Raw genomic sequence first — 27,099 nt, 5'->3', positions numbered from 1 at the left:
TACATAAGAGTCGTATTTTTATCCTAACATTATATATAGTACTACGGATGATTATAAAATTAGGGTAGGGAAGACGGAACACCTTTANCATAAAATACCCCAACATCCTGATCATGTTTTAAACAAATAACAACGGACAATGGGAGTCGTAAGGATACGGTTTAAAATTCGTTGAATGTTTTTTGTTTACTACCAAATAATACGAAAAATAGAATAAAAATTTGTCTCATCTTTCCCCGACCTACTATACAATTGACAAACTACATTTCGTGACGCAAAAACTCAATCTTAATGATGTAGTTTCGTCCTGTCTATTATAATACGATTCTAATAATCACAGCGACCACAAGTAAAGTAACTATACAACGCTTCTATTTCTTAAATAAATTATTAAATAAAACCTAATCAAGTATAAAGCGCAAGAAGACTTGTACTACCTAAAGAAGATTATACGTTAACTAAACTTTTAATAAGGCGTACGCGAGGTAGCTTCGAACGTGTATCAAAAGTCATCCAACCTAGTTTGATCCCTCGTATACCGAAACAGCAATGAGCAGGCCTATAATTTGCGGGCTCTTATATAAGTTGAACAAGCCTATGATTTTTACTGAATAGTGTACCAGTATTTTTCCATTCACCACAGAGCCGGTCGCAGGCTGATGCTGCAATAAGCCCTCCCAGCCATTTTTATCATCAATGCGCGACCCGCGTCCGATTCCGGAATCGAGTTTGAAACAAATACATGTATGACGCACCGCACATATGGTTTTGTTCGCACATATGGTTTTGTTTTTGAAGCGTTTTGTTTTAATAATATTGATTTTCGATCATGTTCAGAAATGTCCGCAGCACGCACTTGTGAAACCATTGAAACGTAAATAACATGTCGTTTTGTCGGCATGTTTATGCAAATACTTGAATTAGAGTAATTTAGTTTGAAAAAAACTATTTTTTTTATTTAATAAAATAAAAAAATATGATTTTGTAATAGCTGATTATATTCTGGTGTAAATTTTCACTGTTAAATAAAAAAGAAATGTTATTGGCTTTATAATGTACAGCAGGCGCCGTGGTAAAACGGTTTTAGTGCGGCTTAACTTCAAGTGACCTACAAAATTACATAAAGTATGGTGGGGAAGATGGGACACCTTTAGCACCTAATATCCAAATAACCCGACCGTCTTTTAACTCATTAATAGCGGTCTTTGATAGTCATGAGGATACGGCTTTATAATTTTTTTAATGTTTCTCGTTTATATTATACTAAACGGGACGAGAAAATATAAAGAAAAATGTGCCCTATCTTCTCTCACCTTATGATATGTTTTAGGCAGGAGTGTACGGAAAAATCTGTGTCAGAAACGAGAGTGCTGAATAAGTTATATCATTTATACCGCTAATGGCGTATATGTCTAACTGCAGGTATATCAGCCGTAAGGTTAATGTATGTATATCAGTTGTGTGCTCTATAAATGTAAAACATAACAAACCGACTCTGCGTATATTGAAAGCCAATAACTACATCAATAATGCAGGAAATTTGCGCCAGTTGTTGGAAAATTCCATTCAATCTCGACTGTGTGAACGCGTTTGACGCCTATGTTAAAAATTGTTTTGTTGTGTACAATATATCCCTTATACGAATTGAAATAATACCAGTGATTTTCCATGGTGTTGTACTCCCTTTCTGAACCATTAACCGCCTTATTTATTCAATACTTATGTATATACATTGCAATCCACATGCAACGGGCCGTTAATTCCTGTTGATAACGAAGATAAGCTTTGTACATTCCTTGTTGGACCCTTTCGTTCCACCACTTGCAAGTCAGCTTATAAATGGGCGCGGGCTATACACGTGTTAACGATTGACTTATTACCGAGTAATTTTAACCCACCGGTCGGGTTTTATGAGTATCTGCTACTCTACAGTTATTATAAAACACGAAAATTCACGCACACTTGCCAATAACGAAAATTTTCATGCCTTCTGTTTTGAAAGATTTACAGACTTTAAACCAAGCTGTGACTTTGCGGAGCTGTCCTAATGTAACGGTCACGTATTTTATCGAATAAGTTTTGTACTTTTCACCATAGAAGCTTGTTAAAGCAATTGTCGTTTTTACCTGTACTTCCCGCATTTTCGATTTCGTAAACTTTTCTAATCTTCGTTACCGTGACTGCAGGGACAGAATATCCTCTTAAATTAAACGATGGTTTTATTTATTACTTAACCTCCATCCTTACTTGACCCGTATTGTCGTCCTCGCATAATCGCATAATATACTTTTACTCATCTTTCAGCAAGTACTTCATTAAAGATTTACAAAACCCGAACATTTTCCAGTGACCGGATTATATGGATTAGTTTCAGTTGCACCGGTTAAATGGTCTCAGATTATGTTATTAACAAGATTTTAACCTATAGGGTGGGGTAAGATGGGATATATTTTACCTCTTGTTTTAAATTTTAGTAAACCAAGACTATTTACAGAATTGCATCTAACCGTAGCCCCGCGACTCAAAAAAGCGTTGTTATACTTGTAAAAAAACACGATCAGGAAGTATGGGGTTTAGGTGCTAACGGTATCCCACATTTCCCCACAGTCTATAAACATCACAGCACATGTTCCCTAGTTTTTAGCTGGTCGCACATTTTAGTCTGTCTTAGTGTCAAACACATTTCGCTTAAATGTGTTGCTTCTTTATTCCAGCTTAACCGACTAACCGCATATGTGTGAAATGATTCGACAATCTAATCAATAATATGATTTCCTAATGTGATCTGGGACAAAGGGGTGGTTTGCTACATAAAATTTAATGCACGGGTTATGAATATTAATAATACATAAGTGGTCCGNTTTGTAAAACTTGACCACCACAAAAGACAGCCATATGGATTTCGCTGAGACTGGGTGCTGATAATTCGCAGTGCATTACAGATGTCGCCACTAAATGATTTTGTGCAGGCCCATAAATGTGGTTAATACATGATTTTGTACAGGCCACCTGTCAGAATGTTTGTTTTCAACAAGCGAACACTCGATACTGAAACGTTGTGTCTTCCTGGTAGTTAAATTCTCGTGTGAAAATTCCTAATTTAGTTGACAGTCGTGTATTGGGTTGTAATGACAATGTTAACAGCGGTAATAGTTAAATATAGTACTGTGCTTCTCGGGCAAGATACCGATAGCAGAACGTATAGTAGGGTGGGGGAAGATAGGACTCCTTTTCATTCTATTTTCCCGTCCCATTTAGTTAGTAAACAAAAAAATTCAAAGGATTATACAACTTTATCCTTACAGTTCCTATAGACTGGTGTTGCTTGTTTAAAACACGGTCGGGACATTCGGATATTATGTGCTAAAGGTGTCCCATCCTCCCCACACTGCTATATCTCATATTTCCTAATCATGTTTTTAACAAGTTACGGCACTATTTTGAGTTTTAGGTTGAATTTCGTTTATTGTTTACCACTAAATAGAACGATAAAAGAATAAGAAAAACATTGGCCATCTTACCCCAACCTATTCTGTATAGAAAATTCCTTGATACTAGGTCATATAATAACGACTGTTAATTGGCCGTGTTAATGTTAAAAGTCAAAACTGTTTGGCTAGTTATGATTTTACAACCAGAGACACAAAGCAAAGGATTCTCTGCATAGAGTTTTACGCCGCATAGTTCAGAATGGCAGGGGCACCAGAGCATAGTCTGCACGTAAACTGTGCTTTAGTAACCGCTCAGCTGCGCCAACGTCAGGCCTTAGTAACACCCCGACTCTGCCACTTAAACGCTAAACTTTAAATGTGTTTACACTAAAAAAGTAACTCATATTTAGACAAGTTTATTGTAATTTGCTGCCATTCCTAGTGTAAATGCACCCTGTTAAAATTGGTTTGAAAATAAAATTTTATTGTTGTTACAAACCTCACGTGACGATGACGACACACAATCTATGACGTCAGACCTCAGGACTTCAATTGTATGTAAACATTTGTTTCTAGCTCACGGGACCTTTTGTTTCGTTATGTTAAGTTCAAAAATTCGTATTAGATAGACCTGCAGGTCAGTTTACAACATGATTTATACTTATTAAGTTTATGTTAATAGTAAAACGCGTGTGTACGTTAAAAAATAGATGCAGCATTCAGTTTATTGCATAAATAAATGTAATTTTTAACAGAGAATTGCTTTTAATCTTGTTATTCTCTATACATCTGCTGTGCTGTACTTAAAACATCCATATTTTCAACGATTTTTTACAACACTTTCTTTGCCAGATATTTAATTTTATCATTGGACTCTGAAAATGACACCATAACTTAAGTGTATTAAAGTGAAGCTTCTGTAGTGACCACCACTGTGAATATGCTGGAACAAAATGATGAAACAGAAAGCCTGCTTTCTACACAAAACAATGTCAGTAATGGAGGGGCATCCACGTCAGTAAACCCCCCTTCTTATGCAAAAGCTGCTGGTGATTTGACGGAGCAGCCACCCCCATATAGTTTCACAGCCCCTAACATTGTATCCGTGCCCTCTGATGAAACATCTCCTGTTATGCAAATGGCAGTCATAAACTGCAGGGTGTGTCAGACATTGCTACACGTTGAAGGGAAGCTACACCTTCATGTTATTAAATGTTATGCTTGTGGAGAAGCCACACCAATTCGACCACCGCCTGCACAGAAGAAGTATGTTCGCTGTCCATGTAACTGTTTACTTATTTGCAAAATTAGCTCACAGAGAATCGTATGTCCGAGGTCAGATTGCAAACGTGTAATAAGCCTCAAACCTGTTGTGCCAAACCCTGTTTCAGATGAAGTAAGCAATTTAAGTAGACGCGTCATCTGTGCTCACTGTTTATACCCATTCTATTGGACCCGGCCATCTAGCACAAGAGCAAAATGTCCCCAATGCAAGAAAACGTCTTCGGTTGGAAACAAATATCGACGGCAGAGAATTCAGTGCTTTGGAATCCTTAGTTTAATATCATTGTGCATAGCTATAATTGTTAACATTGTAACATACCACCAACAGTTTGGTGTTGTACTCAAATACGGTTTGTGGGGATTGCTTTATTTCATTTCCTTTGTTGAGGTTATTATCACAATTTACTTTTTAAGAATGAGAGTCAGTAATTTGGAAAGACCATCGCAATTACGTTACACATAAAGCTTCTTCCGAAAAAGTGCTAAACTAATTGACTTTTGTCATTTCTCATCGAATTTGAGAATATAATAACAGCATGTTTATGTTGTAGTACCGCCAATAGTAGTCATTTACAGGGGCCAGTTTCAGTTAACACCACAATAATTTTTTTATTTTTTTATTAAAACTAACAATTTGTCAAAGTGTGTATTCTGAAACGGAAAAGTTGTATCCAAATTGGTTATAATTGTTTCTAAAGAATGTTAGATTTGTTTCCTACTCAGTACAGTACTGTTTCTTTTGATCATTTTTGCCGTTTTTTTTTCTTATTTCCTCACTTTACAGAACATTAGATTTATAGTTATAACTTGTGAAGCAATTTCTGACAGTTACTAATACTTGAGATTGACTTAACCGGTTAAACCAGCACTTTGTCGTGTTATATGTGCAATTGATCATTCTTTAAATAGAAATCTTGATATATCTCATGTTATAGAAGTACTAAAGCATACAAATGTACTATGTTTAAGTACAGTGTAAAAAAAGCCTTCTTCAGTTACTTGTATTTTGTTTAAGTAAACTAGTAACATGGGACTGTTTATTCCGTTAAGATTTTTAATATGTCATTCTTAAGCATATTTAAATTCAATATCGATTTTCAGCATAAACACCTTTGGAACAGTAGCTGTTGAAAATCTGTTTAAATATAAATATTGCATTGTTCATTTTTATTTCATTTAAAAACCAGGCTAATAAATGCAAGCTGTACTTTGACGTAAATGCCATTGCACAAAAGGAGTAAAATTAATCTTATTACCCAATCAAACTGCATTTAATTCAAATAAAGCTGTTTGAATTATTATACCAAAATAGTCTTTTTAGATTGAAGTCTTTTCTTTAAATTTGTGCGAGTGCTACATACATGTAATATACAGTAATGTACAACTATCATTGCATCGTGTAAAAAGAACAATAAACACAATGAGAACATGAATAAATCTTTATTTCGCAACAACAAGTGCAATGCAGGCATTTCAAGATACAACTTTACGATCATAACTACAACTGACACAGCTTCGAAATATAAAAACACACTTATAAATAATACAGACATAAAGCACAGTCAGTTATTTCCTCTTTCTCGACTTTCCACTTCTCCCAGCACTTCGAACACTGGTGGAAGACTTAGTTGTAGGATTGTCGACAGAAGATATTGTCACAGCAACCTGCAGTGAGGTATAAACATGGTTATTTTTATTCCAATAGTTTTTTTTCAGCAAACTTTGCAAAAAAGAGTTTTTCTGATAAAGTTACTCTTCAAAGCAGGTTTATCACAGAATATGGATTTGTTGGTTACAGATTTTAATAGATCATCCAACTTATTTATCTTAGTGTAGCGGGCTACAACAGACGTTATAATATAAGCGTGGTCGGTATCATTCGTCTGTCCTGCTTATGAGTTCAGTAACTGTGTAGGTAATTATTTTTTGTATGATTTTTATAATGTATAGATGACAGTTTAAATAACATATAAGGGATAACTGGGTTGGGGAAAATGTCGTTGGGTGTCTTGCCAAGACACATACGCCCCTAATGGTAAAATCGTGGAGCCTCAAACTCATAAACTTAGAGACAGGCATGCCGTCCACTGTGCGGGTCAGTTTAATTTCAAATTAGGCACCCTACCTCTGTGTCTTCATCAGGAATCTCAAGTTCTGTAGGAACAGGTTCAGGTTCTTCTACTGGTTGTTCCATTACCTCTTGACTGCTCTGTAATTCCCTCCTCCTGTTAATGGAACATGATGATGAGGTATGTCAACTATATGTTGGTATGACATTTTTTGGAAAATGATTTGTAGATTTATTTGATTCATTTTCATTGCATGACAAAAAGTAGTTTTTAAAATTGCTACATCTTACTAGTACAGTAGAGCTGTATTTAGACCTTTTTCCAATTTTCTTATTTCTCCCAGTTTACAGAGGATTGTATTTTTAATTATAACTTACAAAACAATTTATAACAGTCACATGATATGTGCAATTTATTATTCGATGAACAGAAGTATTTTACTGAATCTTACATTTAGAAACATGTACTTGTCTACAATAAAGTTGAAAATTTCCTTTTATAATCCATCATGCACTACAACATTCAATAATTAACAAACATTATTTTCAATTGGTCTCTTACCTCTCTACTTCTTTTTCAATGCTCCTCAACCTCTTCCTCTCCTCCTCAGCGATCCTGTTCTTTGCAGCTGCATCTTTGAGCATCTCATGCCTCTGCCATGGTGGGAAGAGATGTTGGGTGAAGAAAATGTGAAGTTGGTTGTTCCAAATGTTGAACTCGCTCTCTTGTTGCCGATGCAAACTTCCATCCTCACTTTCGGCTGGGAAACATAAACAAAAGATAATATATTTTATTTATCCATCAATTTTATTTTTATTTTTTTCATCTTTTTCAAAAAAAACGAAGTTTTAGTATTAAATATACAAAGAAAAGGGCAACAACAAAATGGCAGACATAAAACACGCTATGAATAATAACACAAATCAGAAACAAGTTTATATATATAAATGTAATTTAGCATTCAAAAACTATATATAGCATTATATATAAACCAGATACCACTTTTCAATTTATAGGATAGTATCATGACATTAATAAAATATGATATCATATAAATGTATTAAAACATGTTCTCTTTGCTAATGAATTTAACACTTCCCAGAAACCATAACCGTTTTATATCATGCAGAAACGCAGGTGTAGGCCTACCTCTTTGTGATTGGTTGACAACAGAATCTCCATAACTACGTTCAGCAGGGTTTGTTTCATCATGAATGGACATCTGTGAGAGTGTTTGTAGAAACTCACCAGTGCTTACAACTCCTAGATGGTAAATTATGTTGGGTGAGATAAAGGTAATGTAACATTATTAATGTAACATTAATGTAACATTATTAACAAACAAATGGCAGATTTCTTTCACATTTATCATTACCAAATGTTTATTCTTTACACTTATTTGGGTGAATGAATTGGTATAAATAGATTAACATAAGTTGCTAGCAGATAAGGAAATTAATAACGATTATAAGTATATATCAGTGTATCTCAACCAGAACCTATTTGCAACAAGCATAAACAAATTTGGCGGTCCATTTATGTAAACAATATTTTACAAAAACTTAGTAAGCATACAATTATAATGATGAACTTCTACAATGCAATGTACAATCAGCACAGAAGTCATGAGATTTACTGAATGACAACAATTCTGGGTCATGAACCAGGAGTTTATGAACCACTGGTATGTAGTATTTAATTTAGGAGTGTACATAGTTAACAAGTTTGTGTGAAATTTCAAACCTGTCTTCGAAGCATTCTGTTTCAGTTGATTATCTGATAAACTCATATTTGTTGCTGTGTGTGCATCCTACAACAAATTTTAATTATTACATCATAATCTCTGAAGTGATGTATGAATACCTGTGAAATATGAGATCCTGATATTACAGAGGAGGCTTGATGGTTGCCAGGTTCAGATATTACTTGAGAAACAGAAGAACCAGGTCGGGAAAGTCTGTATTAAAAAATATTAAACACCTATTACATATGGCCTTGTTTATACAACTATAAATCTTGACATATTGTATTAAAAACATTTTTTATAGCTGAGGGAAAAAGAAATTGACTTGTTTTCATGTTATATTACCACTACAGTTTTTCATATACCTTTACTTTGTGAAACACAAAGTTTTAACCCAATCTGAATCCAAGTTAAATATAAACCACCTGTGTATTTGATCTTCACTTATATAAGATGATGAAGCTACAGTTTGTTCAGCAACATAATGCACGGCACATCCAATCAAGGCTTCAAAAAACTCCAAGAAAGTCATCTGAAAAAAAGGTTATTCACTTAAAAACATTTTTTTTGAATTTAGATTACTGGCAATTTCTGTCACATATGTTTTTTTGACAAAAATAATTGTATATTTAATAGTTTCATTATTTTTAATAGTTAATAAAGCATTAAACGTAGATAATGTGCAACCATACCTCCAGTTCCATGTTGCAACTGTCACCATCTGTAACAGTTGGATCATCAGCTGAGAGAATCTGCAATACTGTTCCTGTGCTCAGGTTTCGACCAATCACCTTCAGATCCTGCAGGTCAAAGATCAAGTTTGTTAAAAATCACGAAATATATTTATGTACAGGTGAGGTTTTTAACTAGCTTAAATTTGTCCACTACTGGGAAGTAGAAAGGTTTGTACGGAAAATAGTCTGCATATAGTTATATAAAACTATACTAGACTTAAGCATTTGCAAAACGTTTAAATGTCAATGCAATGTACAATCAGCAAACACATGTAATACAGAGTAGTTTTAATTTACGATTGGCAATAATTGTATTTAAGGAATTCATTTTTATAAGAATCGTACTTAATCTGTGTTTTGACCAGGTTCTAAGTAAGCCTAAGTGGTGAAAAAGGAAAAAATAATGTTATCCATTGCTGTACAACAAACCAAAGTACCTGCAAAAGAAAGAGAAACTGTCGCATGCGAAGTGTGAGATCATAAGGTGGCTGTACACGTTTTGTGCACACACGTTGGTATATTTGCCAACACCTATCCATGTAAGCAAGCGCATTGACCGCCCTGCGAGGTTCAAAAAGAAAATGGCCGCCGACACGACATGAATACTTCAGTATGTGGTTTTGAAGTATGTTCTGCAGGCAGTTCGAAATAACTTTGCCAGTTTTTCTGTCAATACAAAAATATGCCTTGAGATACGTTACTCATGGAAAAACTCATAGCTAAAAAATTTTTTTTTTTTAAAAAGGTTGCTTTTTTTAAATTTTATTCTTTTTTTTTTAATGTTGTATACCTATTACAATTTATTTTTTAATATATAAAATGATTAAGTAATATTTTTATATCCATATTTTTTAGGTATAAAGTGGTATATAAATAATATTTTAAATATTTAACTTTTATTTACATTGCTACTTTGTCTTTGTATATAAAGTAACTGAGAATAACACAACTGCTCAGGAATTCACGAAGCAACAACTTTTCCATGGGGTTGTGTACATCTCCAGCTGCATGGCATCTTGCTAGAATAATAAACAACACTTGAACAATATTTTATTCTGCTGAGTATATTAGTCTTTTGGTATAGAGAATTTGGTAAAGTTTAAGGCTTAATGCTGCTACATGTTGTGGGCGTATGTTTCTTTGGGTAAGACATGTAACAGAAATTGCTAAAACTCAGTGGCTTTTTATTTAATGTCTAAATTGTCAGCCATACACTAAAAAAGTTGCACGAGATGTTTGAAACAGTACACTCATGTTATAACACTGTTGTTGCCCCACCATGTCAGAATAAATAAGTTACATGCATTCATTTACTTTAATCAAATCTCTTTAATATTTTTATACCAGAAAATTGGCTAATGATAAATAATATCCCCATATTTTGCAACACAGATAAAAGTAATTGTCTGATCCATTTTGTAAATACAGATTTATACAATATTTGTATAGAAACAGAACAATGTCCTTACCAATAGCTCTGTCCATGGAAGATAATGTCTGACTGTGATGATGGATCCGACAATCTTTAAGAAATCTCCAAAATTGAAACCTCGTCATTACGAAGGTGTTGTCAGGTGATCGGTCATGCCCCAGCGCACTGTAAAAGCTGTAGACTCTCCTTAGAGCCGACACATTACGAAGCATCAGGAACGTAACCTTGTCATTGAAAAAGTTGTTGATTTAGTAATACAATTTAGGAATATATATTTAGGAATATCATTCATTCATATTAATTCAAAGTAAATATATGGTGGGGTGGGGAAAGCTTTTTTATTCTATTTTCTTATTTATTCGGTAGTAAAAACAAACAAATATTATATATCGAGTCAATGGTCCAACAGTTATCTTATTAACTTTAAATAATGTTTTAGTTAATTAGCATGTAAAATAAAAGGCAACCAATTTTTATCTACAAGTGTCGCTGTTAATGTTTTGTTTCTTACCTGTTTTAATTCCTCATTCCTTAAATCTTCAGCAAAATCTTCCAAAATATATTCAATGTCGAGTGTAAGACTTGGTCCCAACATATTTCCGCTCCCATCTTTTGCCATGTCTTTCTCTGCAACAAACTTATTTAGCATCATACCAATTACACAAAGACCCTAGCTATTATTACATACAACACTATTTATTCTTAAGACACAAATATGAATAAACTTTAATTCAATCTTTTTTAAGTTTTAATTAAATTTTTATCAAAATTGTAGTCATTATTTTTTTAAAATTTGATTAATTTTGTGTTAAAATTTTGACCAATCTTTTTCCACCTTCCTCCCAGCCAATAGGAGTCCTTGTTCGAATATTACATGAATCTGGTGACTCTGTACCATCTGTAGTAAATGCTGGATAATCAACCATATGGTCATTCTCAAATTGCCCCTCAAAAACACGACCATTCTTGAAAATGAACTTTCCCTGTAAATTAGAGTTATGCATTATAGAATCTACTCACTTTTTGTTGCAGCAGTTAAGAAGTTTCACAGTTCAGCAGCATAAATTCAGTGTCCTAATATTTATATTTCATTATCATCATTTAAGCATGTCTAGTTTTATGATATTTTTTTTGTGGCCGTGCATATACAACTGAACTGCCACACACCAAATTTATTTAAAAAATTATCTGGCAACACTAAGTGTAACAAACAACAACTGTGACGCAAATAAACATAAAATCGAGCTGACTTGACATACACCTGCTCTGTAACACGGTTGTATCAGTTTGACGTCAAACAGATAAAATGAAACAGCTACACCAAACACACTTTCACGGAACTAAAGTTTTGAATTACATGTTTGAGATGTGTGTAATATGATCTGGAATTTACTGAATTGTTTAACTGTTATGGTGTTGTGGTGTTACATAGAACAATAGATTTTTACCTGAAGGAGAATAAGAAATCGAACAAAGAAAAATAAGCAACTGTTTTTTTTCAAAACAATGATTTTCGTTTTTTTCTTACCTCAAATGGTGTGATTAATAATTTTTTAAATTAAAACTAGTTAAAAGTGTAAACTCAATTTTATTATATTGGTGCCTTAAACACATCTACATATCTATTAAAAGCCTTTTGGCATATATGTATAAAATCAAATGCCCATTAGCAGACCTACGTGCCAATATAAAGTAGTTATAACTGGGTCTGGGTGTTATATTAACCCACCCAACTGTAAGGATCTGGTTCTACGAACACCTTACTTTTTTTTCTACACAAGAATCGTTTAACTTTTGGTAAAATATGACAAAAGTTTTCAAAACAATGTTTTTCTTTTTTTCCATCTTTTATCAAATGGCCTAACAGTATTTATAATTTTTTAAATTAGATCTAGTTTAAAGTGTAACCACTAGATCAGGGTCAGGTTTGCAGTATTTATTAGACTTACCCATCCGTGTTTCTTATTATTCTCCCATTCCCCATTATACACAGCCCCACTTGCAAAGAAAAACTTTCCCTGCCCATGTCGCAGCCCATTAATGAAGTCACCAACATATTCGTTACGAAGTGGATATTGAGAACCAGGTACACGATGCAGGTACCATGTATGTGTACCCACGCCATGCTGTGAGATTGAAAATAATATTTGACAAGAATGTTTACTAAAACAAACACTTCTACTCCTATGAATACATAATGCAATGCATTTGAATTTTTAGTTTTAATAAGATATCAGGAAAAAAACAAACAGATGAGAAGCAAGAGCTTAAGTAGGGTGTAAATTGTAATATTGGCTTGTGTGGCTGTAGTAGCAAGCATGCAGATAATTCAAGTTTAACTGTCTTAAAATAAATTGTACAAGCATCAAAATTAATATAATCTGTATAATTTCACCCAAAAATAATTACATATTACAGCATCACCCACTCTAATGATGTTTAATTAAATTTGTTTACTACGATATATAAATAACTGTCGCGCCTTTTGTTCAATAAGTTTGGTAACCTATTAAAAAGACTCTCATTTTACTGTTACTTCTCGTCTTTTCTTTTTTGAAAATTTTCCAATCTTTGTTATCAGGACAGACGAGATAAAATAAAGTAAATATTTCATCCACCCACCTGTACCCCATTCTCCCACACCCCTGAATACGATTCATCCGAGGTGAGCCAACGCATAGTTCCCTCCCCATGCCGCTTGTCATTCACCCATTGCCCCTCATACACGTTACCCGTGTTGTAACGACGTACACCCCACCCATGACGAGCGTTGTTTACCCAATCACCCTCGAACCACGAGTGCTCGCTGTAGTGCATGATGCCCTGTGTGAGATAAAGTTTAAGAATATCTTTTTATAAGACAGCCCCACTATATCTTTACACTGTCATAGTTAATTTATTTTACCAAAAGAAATGAAATCACTTTATCATAGCATGAGAGATACAACATAGTGTGTATTTCATACTCTTTGTGCTGACTTATGTAAGTATGTAGATTTTCATACTGTTCTTGGTATACATTTTTCTCTAATGCTGACAATTTAAACAACCAATTAATATCTCTTTAGTTGGAGCAATTGCTGGTAAGTATCTTGTCTAATGCCACACGTATTCAAAATAGTAGGAGTATCAACCTTTAACAAGTATCTTGAACACCTGTGTTATACCGACTGTCGTTTTATGGCCAGGCGAGGATAAAGCAAGTTACATTCATTCACATTCATCTTTATATGCTATGGCACCGCTTGCATTTTTACCAGAATATATTTACCCTTCCATGTCTCTTTCCAAGATACCACTGTCCAGAATATGAAACGTTGTGTTGAGGTGACTTAAACACACCCACCCCATGCCTTAATCCATTCAGAACTTCTCCCTCATAATAACTGGAAAAATTACATTTAAATAAAGATTTAAATGTTGTGTAATAAGAAATATCAGTTAATCTGTTAATGTATTTTGATATTTTTCCATATGCTTTAATAATAAAAAATAACTACAGTAACCTTGTTACATATAAAATATATATATATATTTAATTACCAATATTATGAATCCATATTTTAAAACCAGGTTTAATAAACAAATTAAGGGTGGTATGCAGAAAGTATACTTAACTTTTTGCTTGATCTTAGTTTAGCTAAACGGAGATCATGGAAAAAACTTAAGTGGTATGCAGAAAGTATAATCAGTGATTCTTAGCTGATCTATGTTTATCTTTTTCGTGTTTGTGACGTAACAATCGACGAGAGAATTTCTCTCGAAAATTACTCCACAAAGAAGGCAATTCTCGGTAAAAATGACGACAAAAATGTTTAATAAAAGTCAAAATCGAATTTGTTATTGTTTTTATACCTTTAACAGAATAGTAATCAATATAAACAGTAAAAACAGTATGGAAAGAGTAGCAGCAAGTCGGAGTAAGGTCAGTAAGCGGTTACCGAACTTTTGCGATCCGAAGCCCTTTTTTCTAAAAAGGCCCAGACTCCGTTAAAACCTATAACAACGATCCAATACAATCTATTTGACGTGGATTTACAGAAATTAATCTTATGTCGCGTTACCAACCCTAAAAACTACCAATTTGCATCGCCACCAGACACTTAAACAGCCATTTTCGCTGTTTAACTTTTTGACGATAATCGACAATCAAAAATCGGTAATTAACTTTGATTATACTTTCTGCATACCGTTTAAATCGTTGTTATGTCAACAATGAAATTTGATCTAAGATCAAAGTTGATTATACTTTCTGCATACCACCCTAAACCTTACAATTTCTAAATGCATTAAAACATATTAACCTTTTATCAGGCCATTCGTATCTTCCGTATCCAGTGATTTGATTATTATTCATGTCTCCATCATAAAGCATTCCATCTGACCACACATACTTGCCTTTCCCATGCATTACTCCATGTGAGAATGTGCCCTGGAATGAGATGAATATTATTTGGGATATAAACTGAATATTTTCAGATTGAAAATTTGCTTTTTGTGATGAGAATGTTTTAAACATATTTTTAGGTAGATTCTTGTCTGAAATAATATGTTTCACAGATCTGCAGCAGTTTTTGTGCCAATTAATTAAGGTTTAATATGCCAGCATTGACTACAATCTACAAATGACTTGTGTACAGATTTTTTCAAATTACACACTGATATTTTTAAATGTACAGATTTTAGGGAAACCCAAAATTTTGCGTGAAGGGTTAACGTATTTCATTTATTCCAAAGAAGTAGCAAAATATTAGAGGTAGAAATTTACCTCATAACTATGTCCACCAGTAAACTGTGCTTCACCAAATCCTTCAAAATGTCCATTCCTTCCTCTGCTACCTTTATAACCTTCAACAATGATATCGGAAAGTGATGGTTCATCATAATCAGTCTCTGCCACTGCAGGGGGAAAGTTTGGGGCACTGACTGATAAAAGATCGCCACAAACTTGTCCAGTGTCACTTTCAGCCACAGATTTTGTCTCCAGTGCATCCATGGTCAATGGGAATGTGTCAGTGGGATGTGGGGTAAAATTGGAGGGTTAGCACAACAAAAATTATAAAAACAAACTGCAAAATACTGCTATAAGTTATGCTAGCATTTTAAACTTGATAAAACTATTTAGACAGGTTTAGAAATTAGATATATTCTTGTAAATGTTAACAGGTAAAAAATGCGACTATAGCCATATATTTACGTATTTTTAATTTGTATTTTAAAGGGAATTTATTTTAAAAACAATTTTAGTTATTTTAAAGGCTTAAATTCACAAATATCGAAACCTGATGTTGTTTACAAATTACAGTAAAACAAATTTTAGCTTCGCTAAGCTCCGTGGCGACCAGTGTTGCCAAACTAAACTATTTTTAACAAAAGCATAATGTAAATTTCAGCAAAAGCATTATTATGCTTTATATGAATAAAAAATAGTTCAATCAATACTGTGTATAAATATTAAAAAGTTGTACTTTGTAGTGTATTGAAACGATTAATTAAACATCGTATTTATTTGAGAATTTAAAACATAAGATTTTTATGGAAAGACGACGATTGGCGCGAAATCTATCTCTACAAGAACAGAGTTTACACGAAATAAAAATTATCAACCGGACGTTTTATAAACCATAAAACGCGTGTCAACAAAACATGGACTTTAATGTTTATGATGCTGGATTTGATGAAAATGATTTTTTTGAATCAGCATACGCTGATGAGCTGGAGTTGGTAGATGGCTTTCAACAACCAACAGGTAACAAATTTTATTTTTGCGTATATATAGTATTAAAGTCATTACTTTTTTGTGGATGTGACAGTACAGAGAATATGGCATGCCATGGGGCCTGAGATAGTGAAATGTGCGCCAGAGTTCGGCCATTATCTTTAAATTACACCTATTCATTATCGACTACTGGGTTAGACTGTTAGAGCAATGTCTGCTAGCTGTTTTGCTCAAGGAAACATACACCATCAATGATACCAGCATTAAGCATTGAACCAGATATCCTCCAGTTATGGTGCAAGCATGTTATCAATGAGCCATAGCGCTGGGCGTAATTAAATTAATATTCATGCACATAACGCATAAGCCAGCCTGAGGTGTATGAAATAAGACACCCGTGTTACAACAAGTGATGTTGCCCTTTCAACAAGAAAAATATGTGACAGTGACAAATATTACTTCATATTTTGGTATAGATAATGAGAAAATTATTCCTACGGAAGAATCAACAGCTACTGATACACTCCCAGATATTCAAGTAAATAAAAAACTTTCGTCAAAGAGGAAACAATTATTCTCTCCTGGTGAGAATGAGAAAGATATGGAGAGTGAAGAACTTGATTTTGAAAATGATCTTGTTATTGACGAAAAAGAAAACTTTCCTATTTGTAAGTTGATGTAATTTTAACGATATTATGAATAAATAAATGTAATGTAACCTATTTTATCTTTGCCTGGCCGGAAAACAACCGTTGTTATAACATGGATGTTCTGTTTATACACCTCAAGCCAGCTTACGAGTTACCAAGTATGTTACTTAGTGGCTGTTAAATTTTATTTTTTATGTGTGACTGATAATTTGGACAACCCATTAGTGCCCACCGGGTTGGAGCAATTACTGTTAAGTGTCTTGCCCAAAGACTTATGCGCACATCATGGTAGCAGTAACGAGCCTTAAACCTGCAACCACTGGGTTAGAGGCAGCTCTTACCACTGTATTAATATAACTACATATGATATAAAATTAGACTAAAACACAATGGTAACTTATTACTTAAACAACCAAGCCATGTTTTTGTTATGCAGATCAGGAGCGAAAACGACCTCGAATTGAACCCAATGAACACAGACATAAAAATCTTAAAAAACCAAGTATGCCAACTACATTGGATGAAGATAGGGATAAAGAAAAAGAAAGGTAGGGTGTTTTAATGTTCAATTGAATCGATCAAATCTTATATTTTTAATATTTTATTGTAATACTTGTTTGTTGTTTCTACATTATACAGTGTACGAATTAGCAGCAAAAAAATGTATCTAAAAACGTAACAAAATGAATATATTTTTTTTTTACCCTTACACTTTATATATGTTGTTTATGCTACACAGTTTAAAGGTTGGAATGGTATTCACTTGCTTTCTCTATTGGTCTCTACTAAATCTGAAGCAGGGCCACTGGAAATTTAGTTCTATTAATAATAATATTATTATTTTTGTTATAATTGCTTAAAGACACTTTTAGGTAGTACGAAATTGAAAAATCAGTTTTGTTAAAAAGAATAGCCTAATAAATGATATACCACTAAAATGGTTAAAAAGGTATAAAAATTAGCACTTTAGCAGTGTAGTGTAAAATTATATATATATATATATATATATACTTGTTTTATTGATTTTTTTCTTGTTGTTTGAAACAGACAGGAGGAAATTCGAAGGAAGAAATGTCTTGCCACCCCAGAGATGATCGAGAAGATACAAAGATATAAACAAAGCAAATACGAAGCTAAACAATTTCTTGATGAAGGTAGAATAACATCGTGTTTTTTATCAAATGGTTAATAAAGTGTTTCTGTGTATTTTTATCTTCTAAAAATTCAAATTTTAAGTACATGTAATTTATAAACTTTAATTTTATTTTTTTGTTTGTTACACTACTGTCTGCTTTGTAAAAATAAACATGATTTGGGTTTACTATTATTATTAAAAGTCTTGTCTGCGATATTTCCTAAGTTAGTATAGCCATAGGTTATTTTTAGTTTTAACAAATTGGTAAATTGCTCTGTACATCAATGACTCCCACATAAAATAAATATATTTCTATTCTTTCTATTCTACGCAGGCGAAGTTCTCACAGCGTGGTACCACATAGCATAAGACATTAGCTTTAGACCACAGTTAGCCCGTTATTAAGACACCCAGAATTCAAAACCCATTTGGCAACCACTGGGTTGGATCAACAGTCTCCTACGTGTCTTTCCCACGGAAAACACGCCTATGCCTATCAGTATCAGTCATTGTCAAACCCTGAATCTTTTCGTTTTGATGCAAACTCACTGAACCACAACGTTTTCTTCCACTAACCAAATGTTTTTCCTTTCCTCAGAAGCGGATACTGAATCAGGTAGCCACCGAAACATCCAACTAACGAATATCCTCATTCATCCACCCATACATAGTGACTTCATATCCGCTACTTCTTCAGATGGAAATCGAGTTTACATGAGATTAAGACCACAAACACAGGTTTGATTTACATTACCAAAGATATTTTTGAGTTGTTACTACAAATCCTTGTTTTCTAGTAATTTTTTTTTAAATTTTAATTTTAAACATAGAGATTGTTGATTTGGATATTTATTTTGTTAAGAGTGTTACTCATACCAACTTGTCATAATTTGTCTCTGTTTAGCACCGTTAAAGTATTAAGTTGGTATCTGTTACACTATGTTACAAAAATACTAACATTATAAGTACTTGGAAAAGCAGCATTATAATATTATGAATGAGTGAATATATCTTGTTTACCACAGGGCAATGACAGTCGTTATAACTTGTAAGTTATATTTCATACACCTTGTGCCTACCTACAAAGTCCAATTTAAAGACATTAATTCTAGGTAACCAGCACAAGAGACTTAATGACAACCACACGATCGACACAACTTCTTCCATACACCATGGCTGAGTTACGACAGAAAATCTACGAGAAGGTAGAGAAATAAAACATGCTTTACTGCTACAGTTCATTAGGTTCGCCTCGCACGCATCATCACAGCCAGTAGGGCAGCCAGTTGGTCTCCACGGCCACAAACCCTCCTTGTTTTTAAATATATATTTTGTGCTTTAGGCTAGTTTTATAATCTAAACTATTTATGTTGCATTTTACAATCGACAAAGACGTTTTGATATGCCAAGAATTTCAGATTTTACCAAATCACCAGAAATATTCGGCAGAAACCACATTGGTATCAAAAATACTTATTCGGCAAAAAGTTTTAGTTGTTTTAAAAAGTCAAAATCGCCCATTTAATGAAAAATCGTTAAATAAGCTCTTCAAACCCTTCCAGTACAGTTTAAAATTGTTGTTACAGTGAATTAAAATACTTCTTAAACAGTTCCAGCACGATGCACGCGCACAATCTCACCATATTACTCAAGAAGTTCGATCACAATCGCTACAGTTTTCAAATTCGCTGACTAATCAAATATTAGCTGACTCATCAACCTCGACAGTTGAAGACGAGGGTATATACAGCGGGGAGGAATCTTTGGATGGTTTGTGGGTGAATAAATTTGCCCCGACGCGATACACACATCTGTTGAGTGACGAGGTAAAATATTGAATTTATAAAAATTGGAAAATGTGTTATAAAGTATTGTATTCTTTTTACTTTGTGCTTATGTGTTTCAAGCTGTGTAAGTTGTTATTATTTTGAAAATTTATTTTTTAAAGGTAAATCTGTACTGGCTGTACACTGTGTATTTTACTATTGTGTACATTCTAATATTTGACAATTGTGTTATAACTCGAGAGCAGGCATGATCTAGGATATGTAATATATCCGATAGTGTGTGTGAAAGGGCGTTTTATATCTGTTACTGTTATATATACTATTTTTTTCCAAATATATTTCCTAGGAACTGATTTTCTACCTTAAAAAAGTTTAAATACGTGTTTGTATCAGTAAAAGTATGTTTTCTGATTTAGTTTTTTGTCCACTTAACAAACAGGGAGTTAATCGTTCATTGCTACGTTGGTTGAAACTTTGGGATAAAGTTGTTTTTGGTCGAGAGTTTCATCCCAAGAAACCTGCAGAGGAAAAACACCCGAAGAATGAAAAATATGAAAAATTTAATAAATTTAAAAAGAAAGAAACAAATGAATTAGATGAGGTGACTTAGATTACTTTAATTTTCATTTATGTTAAGTTTCATTAAACAAGAAGTTTAAGAAGTTTTTTTATTTTTATATTATATTGTGTGTTATTATTATTTACCAGTGCATAACCAGTTACGCTAAGGGCTAAATCATTTAGTTTTATTCATTTATCATATTTTAATTCGGAGTAAAATCTTTGGTGATATTAAAATACAGTCACATTTATAGCTGTTAAACATAAACCTTGTTTATTATTGTGGCTTATGCATATGTATTGCGTCATGATTTTCTATATAGATACATAACAGCAAGGTAAAACCTATTTTAAAGGTATAAACTTTGGACAATATTAAATACAGTATCAAAATTTGTAAACAAGTCATTTGATTAGGAGTTGGACACTTCCCACCGTCCCAAGTTAAAAACAGCTTTATTATGCGGCCCTCCTGGCTTGGGAAAAACCACACTTGCTCATATTATTGCTAAACATGCTGGTTATCATGTGGTGGAGATGAATGCAAGGTAAATTTATATGTTTATTGTATATCTTTATATATAGAAGGGTGGGGAAAGATGGGACACCTTTTCATTTTATTTACCGTCCTATGTTGTGGTAAAGAAAGATCTTTAAAAAATTATATATTGGTATCACTCTTTGTCTCTTTGCTATAGTGAATACATATTTTAAAATTTTTAGTTTTATATACTTTTTTTTAAATTTTTTCACACCACAATAAACCACCATTTCACACAGTGACGATCGAAGTGCTGAAACTTTCAAACAAAAACTTGAACAAACGACTCAAATGAAATCCGTCCTTGGTTCCGACCAACGACCTAATTGTTTGATCATCGATGAAATAGATGGAGCACCACAGGTGATAATGGTGTATTTATATGCAGTGTATGGTCATATAAAGTTGGATCTAGAAATTTTGGGTCTTGAAACCCATCTGTAGTTGTAAAAGCCTAATTTAAATTTTTTCCATTTATTAGCGTGTGTAAAACCAAACAAACTTTTTTCCTTATCAAACAAAATTTAAAATTTTTTGCACCGCTATTTAGCAGCCTTTGAAATTTCGGAAACCTGGAGCTAAAGCTTCCTTTAGTAAAGTTAACATTGACATCATTTTAATAACTGTTTTGCTTATATCAGACATTTTGTTATTTTTGTATTTAGGGTGTATACTCTAGCAGGTTCAAAATTTACTGCATTGTGCTTAGAACAGTTAATATACCCTGCCTAGTGCCTGACCACAGTTTTTTAGGCTTGCTTAGTAACTGTTTCTGTTTCTATACAAATCTTTGTATTTTATTTTTGTTGTATAATTCTTATTCTTGTGTGTAACTAATACTTGCCAAAGGTTAAATATATTTTATGTAAAAACCAGGCAGCAATCAATGTTCTGCTGAATGCTTTCAACAAAGGAAAATTAACTGAAAAAAAGAAAACGAACAAAAAGAAATCAAGTGGTTTTCTTCTACGCCCAATCATATGCATCTGTAATGACTTGTAAGTGGTTTACAACATTTGGGCCAATTCTGACCTAAGTTGCAAGTTTCCTGGTGTGCTATTCTGTTCTATATTGGTGAGGTCCTGGGATTTAGGACAGTTTATTTCATTACCCCCAAAAACAGCAAGTATGTCTTCCTGTAGAACCTCACCCAAATAGAAAAAATTTTAAACTTTTTTGTGGCAAAAAATTGTTTAGGACATTTTTGTATTTTTCTTGTAAAAAATATTCCTTTGTATTTTTCTTGTAAAAAATATTCTTGTATTTTTAATTATACTTTTTTTATTTTAATAATTATCATAACTTAAATTTATTTATTGTAACATACATTTCTATATTAATGCCTACAAATTGTAACAAACACACAGACTTAGTGACTTTAAACAAAATTTTAAACTAAACATATGTCCCAATCACTCATCCTCACATTCAAATACATTTGTATACAAGGTATGTACCAGCATTACGACAACTGAGACAACAAAGTTATATTTTACAATTTCCACCAACTACATCTGCTATGTTAGCATCAAGACTAAGTCAGGTTAGTTAAATAATAATTATGTTTGGAAATTTATTTCGTAAAAAAAATTGTATATGTATATAAAATTTATGTTTAAAATTTATAAGTCTGTTTGTGTTTCGGAATGCTGTTGGTATATTTCTATGAATGTGTTTATAATTGTTGTTGTTTTTTTTCAATAACACCGACAGCACATAAATATACTGTCTAATGAAAAACCATGTTTAGTTTTATTCTTTCGTTACTTATTTTTAATTAAAGATGTTCCATTTCGTTAAAATTTATGGGACTCCATACTTTCACACTGTGATGAACTAAACAATATAAAAAGGGTTGATATTAAGAGTGACAAATATCTTCCTGGCAATATCAACTGATTTAAAAAATCCTATATTTAAACTCGTATTCTTCCAGATGTGCAGAGTACAACAGATGGATTGTGACCTCACAAGTCTACTTGCTCTGTGCGATAAATCAGGAAACGACATTCGAACTTGTATTAATACGCTTCAGTTCGTTCAATCAACTGGAAAGAACAAGTTAGTTGCTTTATATAGATTGGGGCAACAAAGTTTTAATGTTTATCTATTTAGGAGGATACAAGTTTAACTCTGTATATAATTCTGAAATAAACGGTAATAACGTTATCAAGAAAAAGGGCGTAAGAGAATACATTCTGGTTTATATAAAAAATACATTCTGGTCATATATAATATGTAGTTTACACTTAAACACCGCTTAATAAACTCCACACACGAGATGTCTTTTTGTGAATACCGGTATTCAAGATACAGAAATAGAATGTGGTTATTTTTTATTTTTAAATAAAACTTTACCAACCATTTAAATTAACAGGCTTAAACTAGAAACGATAAAAAGTCTTGACATTGGGCAAAAAGATCAACATAAATCAATATTTTATGTTTGGAACGAAATATTTCAACTGCCTAAAAACCAAAGGTTTGTCAATTGAATTTATATTTTCTGATTTTTTTGTAACCTGTAACCTACAAAGCTCCATTCCTCTAACACAATAAGCATTATACTGGATAAATATTGGTTATTACTTTGCTTTTGGTTTAAGTTCCGTAATTACAGCTTTAAATATGAATGAAACATATAATAATAAATTTTTCCTTACTAATATTTTTTGTTTTTAATTAAACTTATTTTTTGCTAATGAAATAAGTCGTTTCTCTAACTTTGTTTAAAAAAAATCTACCGTACTTTTGTTTTCAAAATTGAAACTTATTTTTTGCTTATGCAACAAACGTTTCACTAACTTTATTTTTAGAAAAATTGATCAAGACAGTCAGACCGTGCAACAACGAATGTTGGAAGGACAAAAAGTTTCTCAATATTCTTCACGTTTTTACCATATTTTAAACATTGTATCTTCATGTGGAGAATATGAGAAAACTTTGCAGGTGCTTCGAAAGAAATAGTTTTAAAAGTGTTACGTTTTATACACCTTGTGCCCACTAACAAGTTACCACATTTTTTGACTTAGTGCAAGTTTGTTTTTTTTGCTGTTCAGTGTTTGCCAAAGACACACAATAGTGGCAGAAGTTATGAAGAACAGGCATTATGTAGTCTTTCTCAGGCCTGAGTTCATGTAACAGCTTGTTAAATTTTGTTTCCAAATAAAAAGTTTTTTGATTGTGTATAATATTACTGGGCATCCCACGAAATTCGGGTTAAACCTAAATTTTTTTTTTAAATTTCATCTTAATTAAGATGCCATGCTGGAGCCTCTTGGTTGTTTCTTTATTGTGTAGTTTCTATAGCTTAATCAAATATTTTTTCTTTACTAATAAAATAAAAACGATTTTTACTTAAAAAAAACCTTCTTCTGTAACATATATAACTCTCTCCTAGCTTTTCTTAAAAAACTATTTTTTTGTTTAGTTAAATTTTTAAAAGTTTACAAAATCTAGTTTGACCCTCCCATCCACAGGGAGTATTCGACAACTTCCTCCTCATGAAGTTCAAGGATTCCGGGATCCTTGCGATCAACAAAGCTTACGAGTGGCTTCTCCTCCAGGATCAGATCAACCTCCACATCTCCTCCATCCAGGAGTGGGTCCTCATGAGATATACTCCGTACCTCTTCGTCTTCTTCCATCTACTCTTCGCTTGCATCGCTCCTCCAAGAATACAATTCCCGCAAACAGAGCAAGAGGTGAGATGCAGATGCAAACAAATTATTTGGAATAAAAATTGTTTAAAATAAACAAAATGAAAGAAACAAAAACTGTTTGGAATCAAAAACTGTTAGGAATAAATAATAATTAAAATCAAAAATTGTTATGAATCAAAAATTATAAAAAAATCCAAAATTGCTTCAAATTAAAAAAATGTTTGGAATCAAAAGATGTTTGGAATCAAAAATTGTAAGCTATCAAAATGTTTGGAATGGTGATGTTCTATTCCATACATTATTTGACTAGCTATTTGTGACCACTGGATTGAAGAAATTACTGTTAAGCTTCTTGCTAAAGAACACACTTGCCCACAATGGCGGCAGCACTTAGCCACAGAACCAGTACTTCTGAATCTTGTTGGGCACTGTTTTCACCTTTTGTTTATGTCAGTATTCCCGGTAAACCATATAGGCCAATTTTTATATTCGAACTTTCTTATTTTTAGAATCGTAAAAAGTTACAAAAAAGTGAGAACTTACTGGATAGCATGTTCATTGATATGGCGCCACCCACCAGATGTTTTACAACCCATGTGACCTCCGTGCTTGATCTCTTACCCCACCTGCTGGCTATCATGATGCCAAGTTTTCGCCCAGTAAGTTTGGTCCTGAGTTTTAAAAAACTATTTTGGGGGTAAATTTTGTAAACAAGTTTTCTATACACTGTGTATAATTTTGTAGAAAATAATAACCAACTCTGGCCTAAATACCAAAAACAATGGCTTCAAGGCTATAGAATAGAACATCAGTATAAACCCCCCATGGGTGGCCACTGGGTTAGAGCAATCCCTTCTATTCTAAACTATTGGAGTGAGGTCCTACAGTGTGACACAGCATAGGTCCAGAAAGAGCCTCATATTAGTGACCACTGGGTTGGAGCAATGTCTGTTAAGTATCTTGCCCAAGGTCACATACACCTACAGAAGTAGCAGCACCGAGCATTGAACCTAGTGTCTTTCAGTTACAATGCAAGCGCGTAACTACTGAGCCCGACACTTAGAAATTACTGTTTAATGCCAAAATATCAGTATATCACTAATATGTTGGTATATGCGTGCAGAAAATAATTTTTTTTTTCTTCCAGATAAACATGCAGTTGTACAGCGCTAACGAAAAGTTACAACTCCAAGACTTGGTTCGTTCATTACTCGCATACAACCTTACTTTTATACAAGAACGTAACGAGGATGGTCAATATAACTATGTTCTTGAACCGTAAGTGGATGAATAAATGTAACTTATTTTATCCATGCATGGTGGGGGGATTGACAGTCTTTATATCATTGGTGTTCATACACCTCCTGCTAAATTATGAGTTACCGTGTATGTTACTTTGTGGATGATTGTTTTTTTTCTGTATGGCTAAAAATTACGACACATCTTTTGTGAAGTAACCGTTGGGTATAGAAGCAATTGTCATTAAAAGGTTGGCCCAAGAACATGTAAGCTAGGAAATATGGGATATCAAGTGATATTGGTATCCATCTTACCTCACATTACCATATATACCTGAAGCCTATTCTTATTTGTTAAAAAGGAACGTAGCGGAAGTTTGTCATTATCTGGAACCGCAGGAGGGCGCTAAGAAGCAGCTCCCTTACGCCATCAAGCAGATAATATCAAAGGAGGTGGAAACGGAACGAATGCGACGTACTGAACGCATGATGACGAAAGCCAACACGGTTGAGGTATTTCGCGTGAGAACTGGCTCTGTAACACCATAAAGCAAATAAAATAATTGACTTCGTGATTCGGCGATGTCAGTTTTTAATTTCAGCTGTTTGTTTTTCAAATTAATTTTTGGCCGAATTGAGGGGGCGTTGGGTGGGTCGTGTGTATATGGTCCACACTGCATTCGAGGTTCTATAATTATGTCGCGTGCGAAGGTGTGAAGCCTTGTAATTAGGTGTAAGTCGTGCGTGTAGGGCGGGTCGTGTGCGTGTTGTGTAGGATGGGGTCCAAAGTTGGTATAATTGGATTTTTATGTGGGAATAACACAAAACGAACATGTTTTTTACCCGGTATATCGTATTTTGTGCGTTAGTTTCACTCTGTACCTTAGAACATGGATTCTCAAGCTCTTTGGGGTGAAGGACGGGATCCTATGGCTCGCGAGTCAGATGCGGCTCGTTTTGTGACGGCATTTGACTCGTAGATAAATCTATGGTGGCGTTACTTTGCACAGTTGTTGCAAATAAAACTATTCTGTGATTTTCCATAAAATAACATTTTATTTGTAACAAAATATCCATTCGTATAATCCTGTGAGAAAAACAACTTCATTCGC

The 27,099-nt window shown here is 33.4% G+C and overlaps 3 protein-coding genes across 5 annotated transcripts in view; 2 read left to right on the top strand and 1 right to left on the bottom strand.

The window, feature by feature from the left end:
* The first annotated feature begins 4,283 nt into the window (after nt 1-4,283).
* LOC104266484 (type I phosphatidylinositol 4,5-bisphosphate 4-phosphatase-A) lies at nt 4,284-6,144 on the top strand. Its single transcript, XM_009862813.3, has one exon. It carries the CDS (start codon nt 4,372-4,374, stop codon nt 5,176-5,178), a length of 807 nt encoding a protein of 268 aa, XP_009861115.1. The 5' UTR covers nt 4,284-4,371; the 3' UTR covers nt 5,179-6,144.
* On the bottom strand, nt 5,389-15,817 carry LOC100184718 (radial spoke head 10 homolog B-like). The gene is made up of 18 exons (XM_002120493.4): nt 15,463-15,817; nt 14,999-15,126; nt 13,966-14,080; nt 13,317-13,517; nt 12,644-12,820; nt 11,530-11,677; nt 11,206-11,321; nt 10,732-10,918; nt 10,167-10,281; nt 9,700-9,928; nt 9,221-9,328; nt 8,954-9,060; nt 8,648-8,741; nt 8,528-8,594; nt 7,934-8,047; nt 7,346-7,544; nt 6,841-6,940; nt 5,389-6,380 (listed from the first exon to the last, which is right to left on the bottom strand). Exons 1-18 carry the CDS (start codon nt 15,688-15,690, stop codon nt 6,282-6,284), a joined length of 2,532 nt encoding a protein of 843 aa, XP_002120529.1. The 5' UTR covers nt 15,691-15,817; the 3' UTR covers nt 5,389-6,281.
* A 445-nt stretch (nt 15,818-16,262) lies between these two features.
* Nucleotides 16,263-27,099, top strand: part of LOC100182354 (chromosome transmission fidelity protein 18 homolog) — a 21,658-nt gene continuing 10,821 nt past the window's right edge. For 2 of the 3 annotated variants that reach the window (XM_026838026.1, XM_018815223.2), the window contains exons 1-19: nt 16,263-16,443; nt 16,890-17,081; nt 17,500-17,611; nt 18,111-18,217; nt 18,797-18,936; nt 19,311-19,403; nt 19,809-20,024; nt 20,425-20,586; nt 20,964-21,094; nt 21,327-21,450; nt 21,964-22,085; nt 22,537-22,630; nt 23,024-23,148; nt 23,465-23,569; nt 23,904-24,036; nt 24,567-24,791; nt 25,259-25,408; nt 25,897-26,027; nt 26,350-26,500. In XM_026838026.1, the coding sequence (XP_026693827.1) occupies nt 16,341-16,443; nt 16,890-17,081; nt 17,500-17,611; nt 18,111-18,217; nt 18,797-18,936; nt 19,311-19,403; nt 19,809-20,024; nt 20,425-20,586; nt 20,964-21,094; nt 21,327-21,450; nt 21,964-22,085; nt 22,537-22,630; nt 23,024-23,148; nt 23,465-23,569; nt 23,904-24,036; nt 24,567-24,791; nt 25,259-25,408; nt 25,897-26,027; nt 26,350-26,500 (2,616 nt within the window). In that variant the 5' untranslated portion in view covers nt 16,263-16,340. Of the gene's footprint in view, nt 16,450-16,885; nt 17,082-17,499; nt 17,612-18,110; nt 18,218-18,796; nt 18,937-19,310; nt 19,404-19,808; nt 20,025-20,424; nt 20,587-20,963; nt 21,095-21,326; nt 21,451-21,963; nt 22,086-22,536; nt 22,631-23,023; nt 23,149-23,464; nt 23,570-23,903; nt 24,037-24,566; nt 24,792-25,258; nt 25,409-25,896; nt 26,028-26,349; nt 26,501-27,099 lie in introns of all 3 variants that reach the window. The other variant, XM_026838027.1, reaches the window with a different exon arrangement.

This window comes from Ciona intestinalis, unplaced genomic scaffold, assembly GCF_000224145.3.
Source record: "Ciona intestinalis unplaced genomic scaffold, KH HT000049.2, whole genome shotgun sequence".
NCBI lineage: Eukaryota > Metazoa > Chordata > Ascidiacea > Phlebobranchia > Cionidae > Ciona > Ciona intestinalis.
Note: the sequence above shows the minus strand (reverse complement) of the source record. Positions and strands in the feature narration are given on the sequence as shown.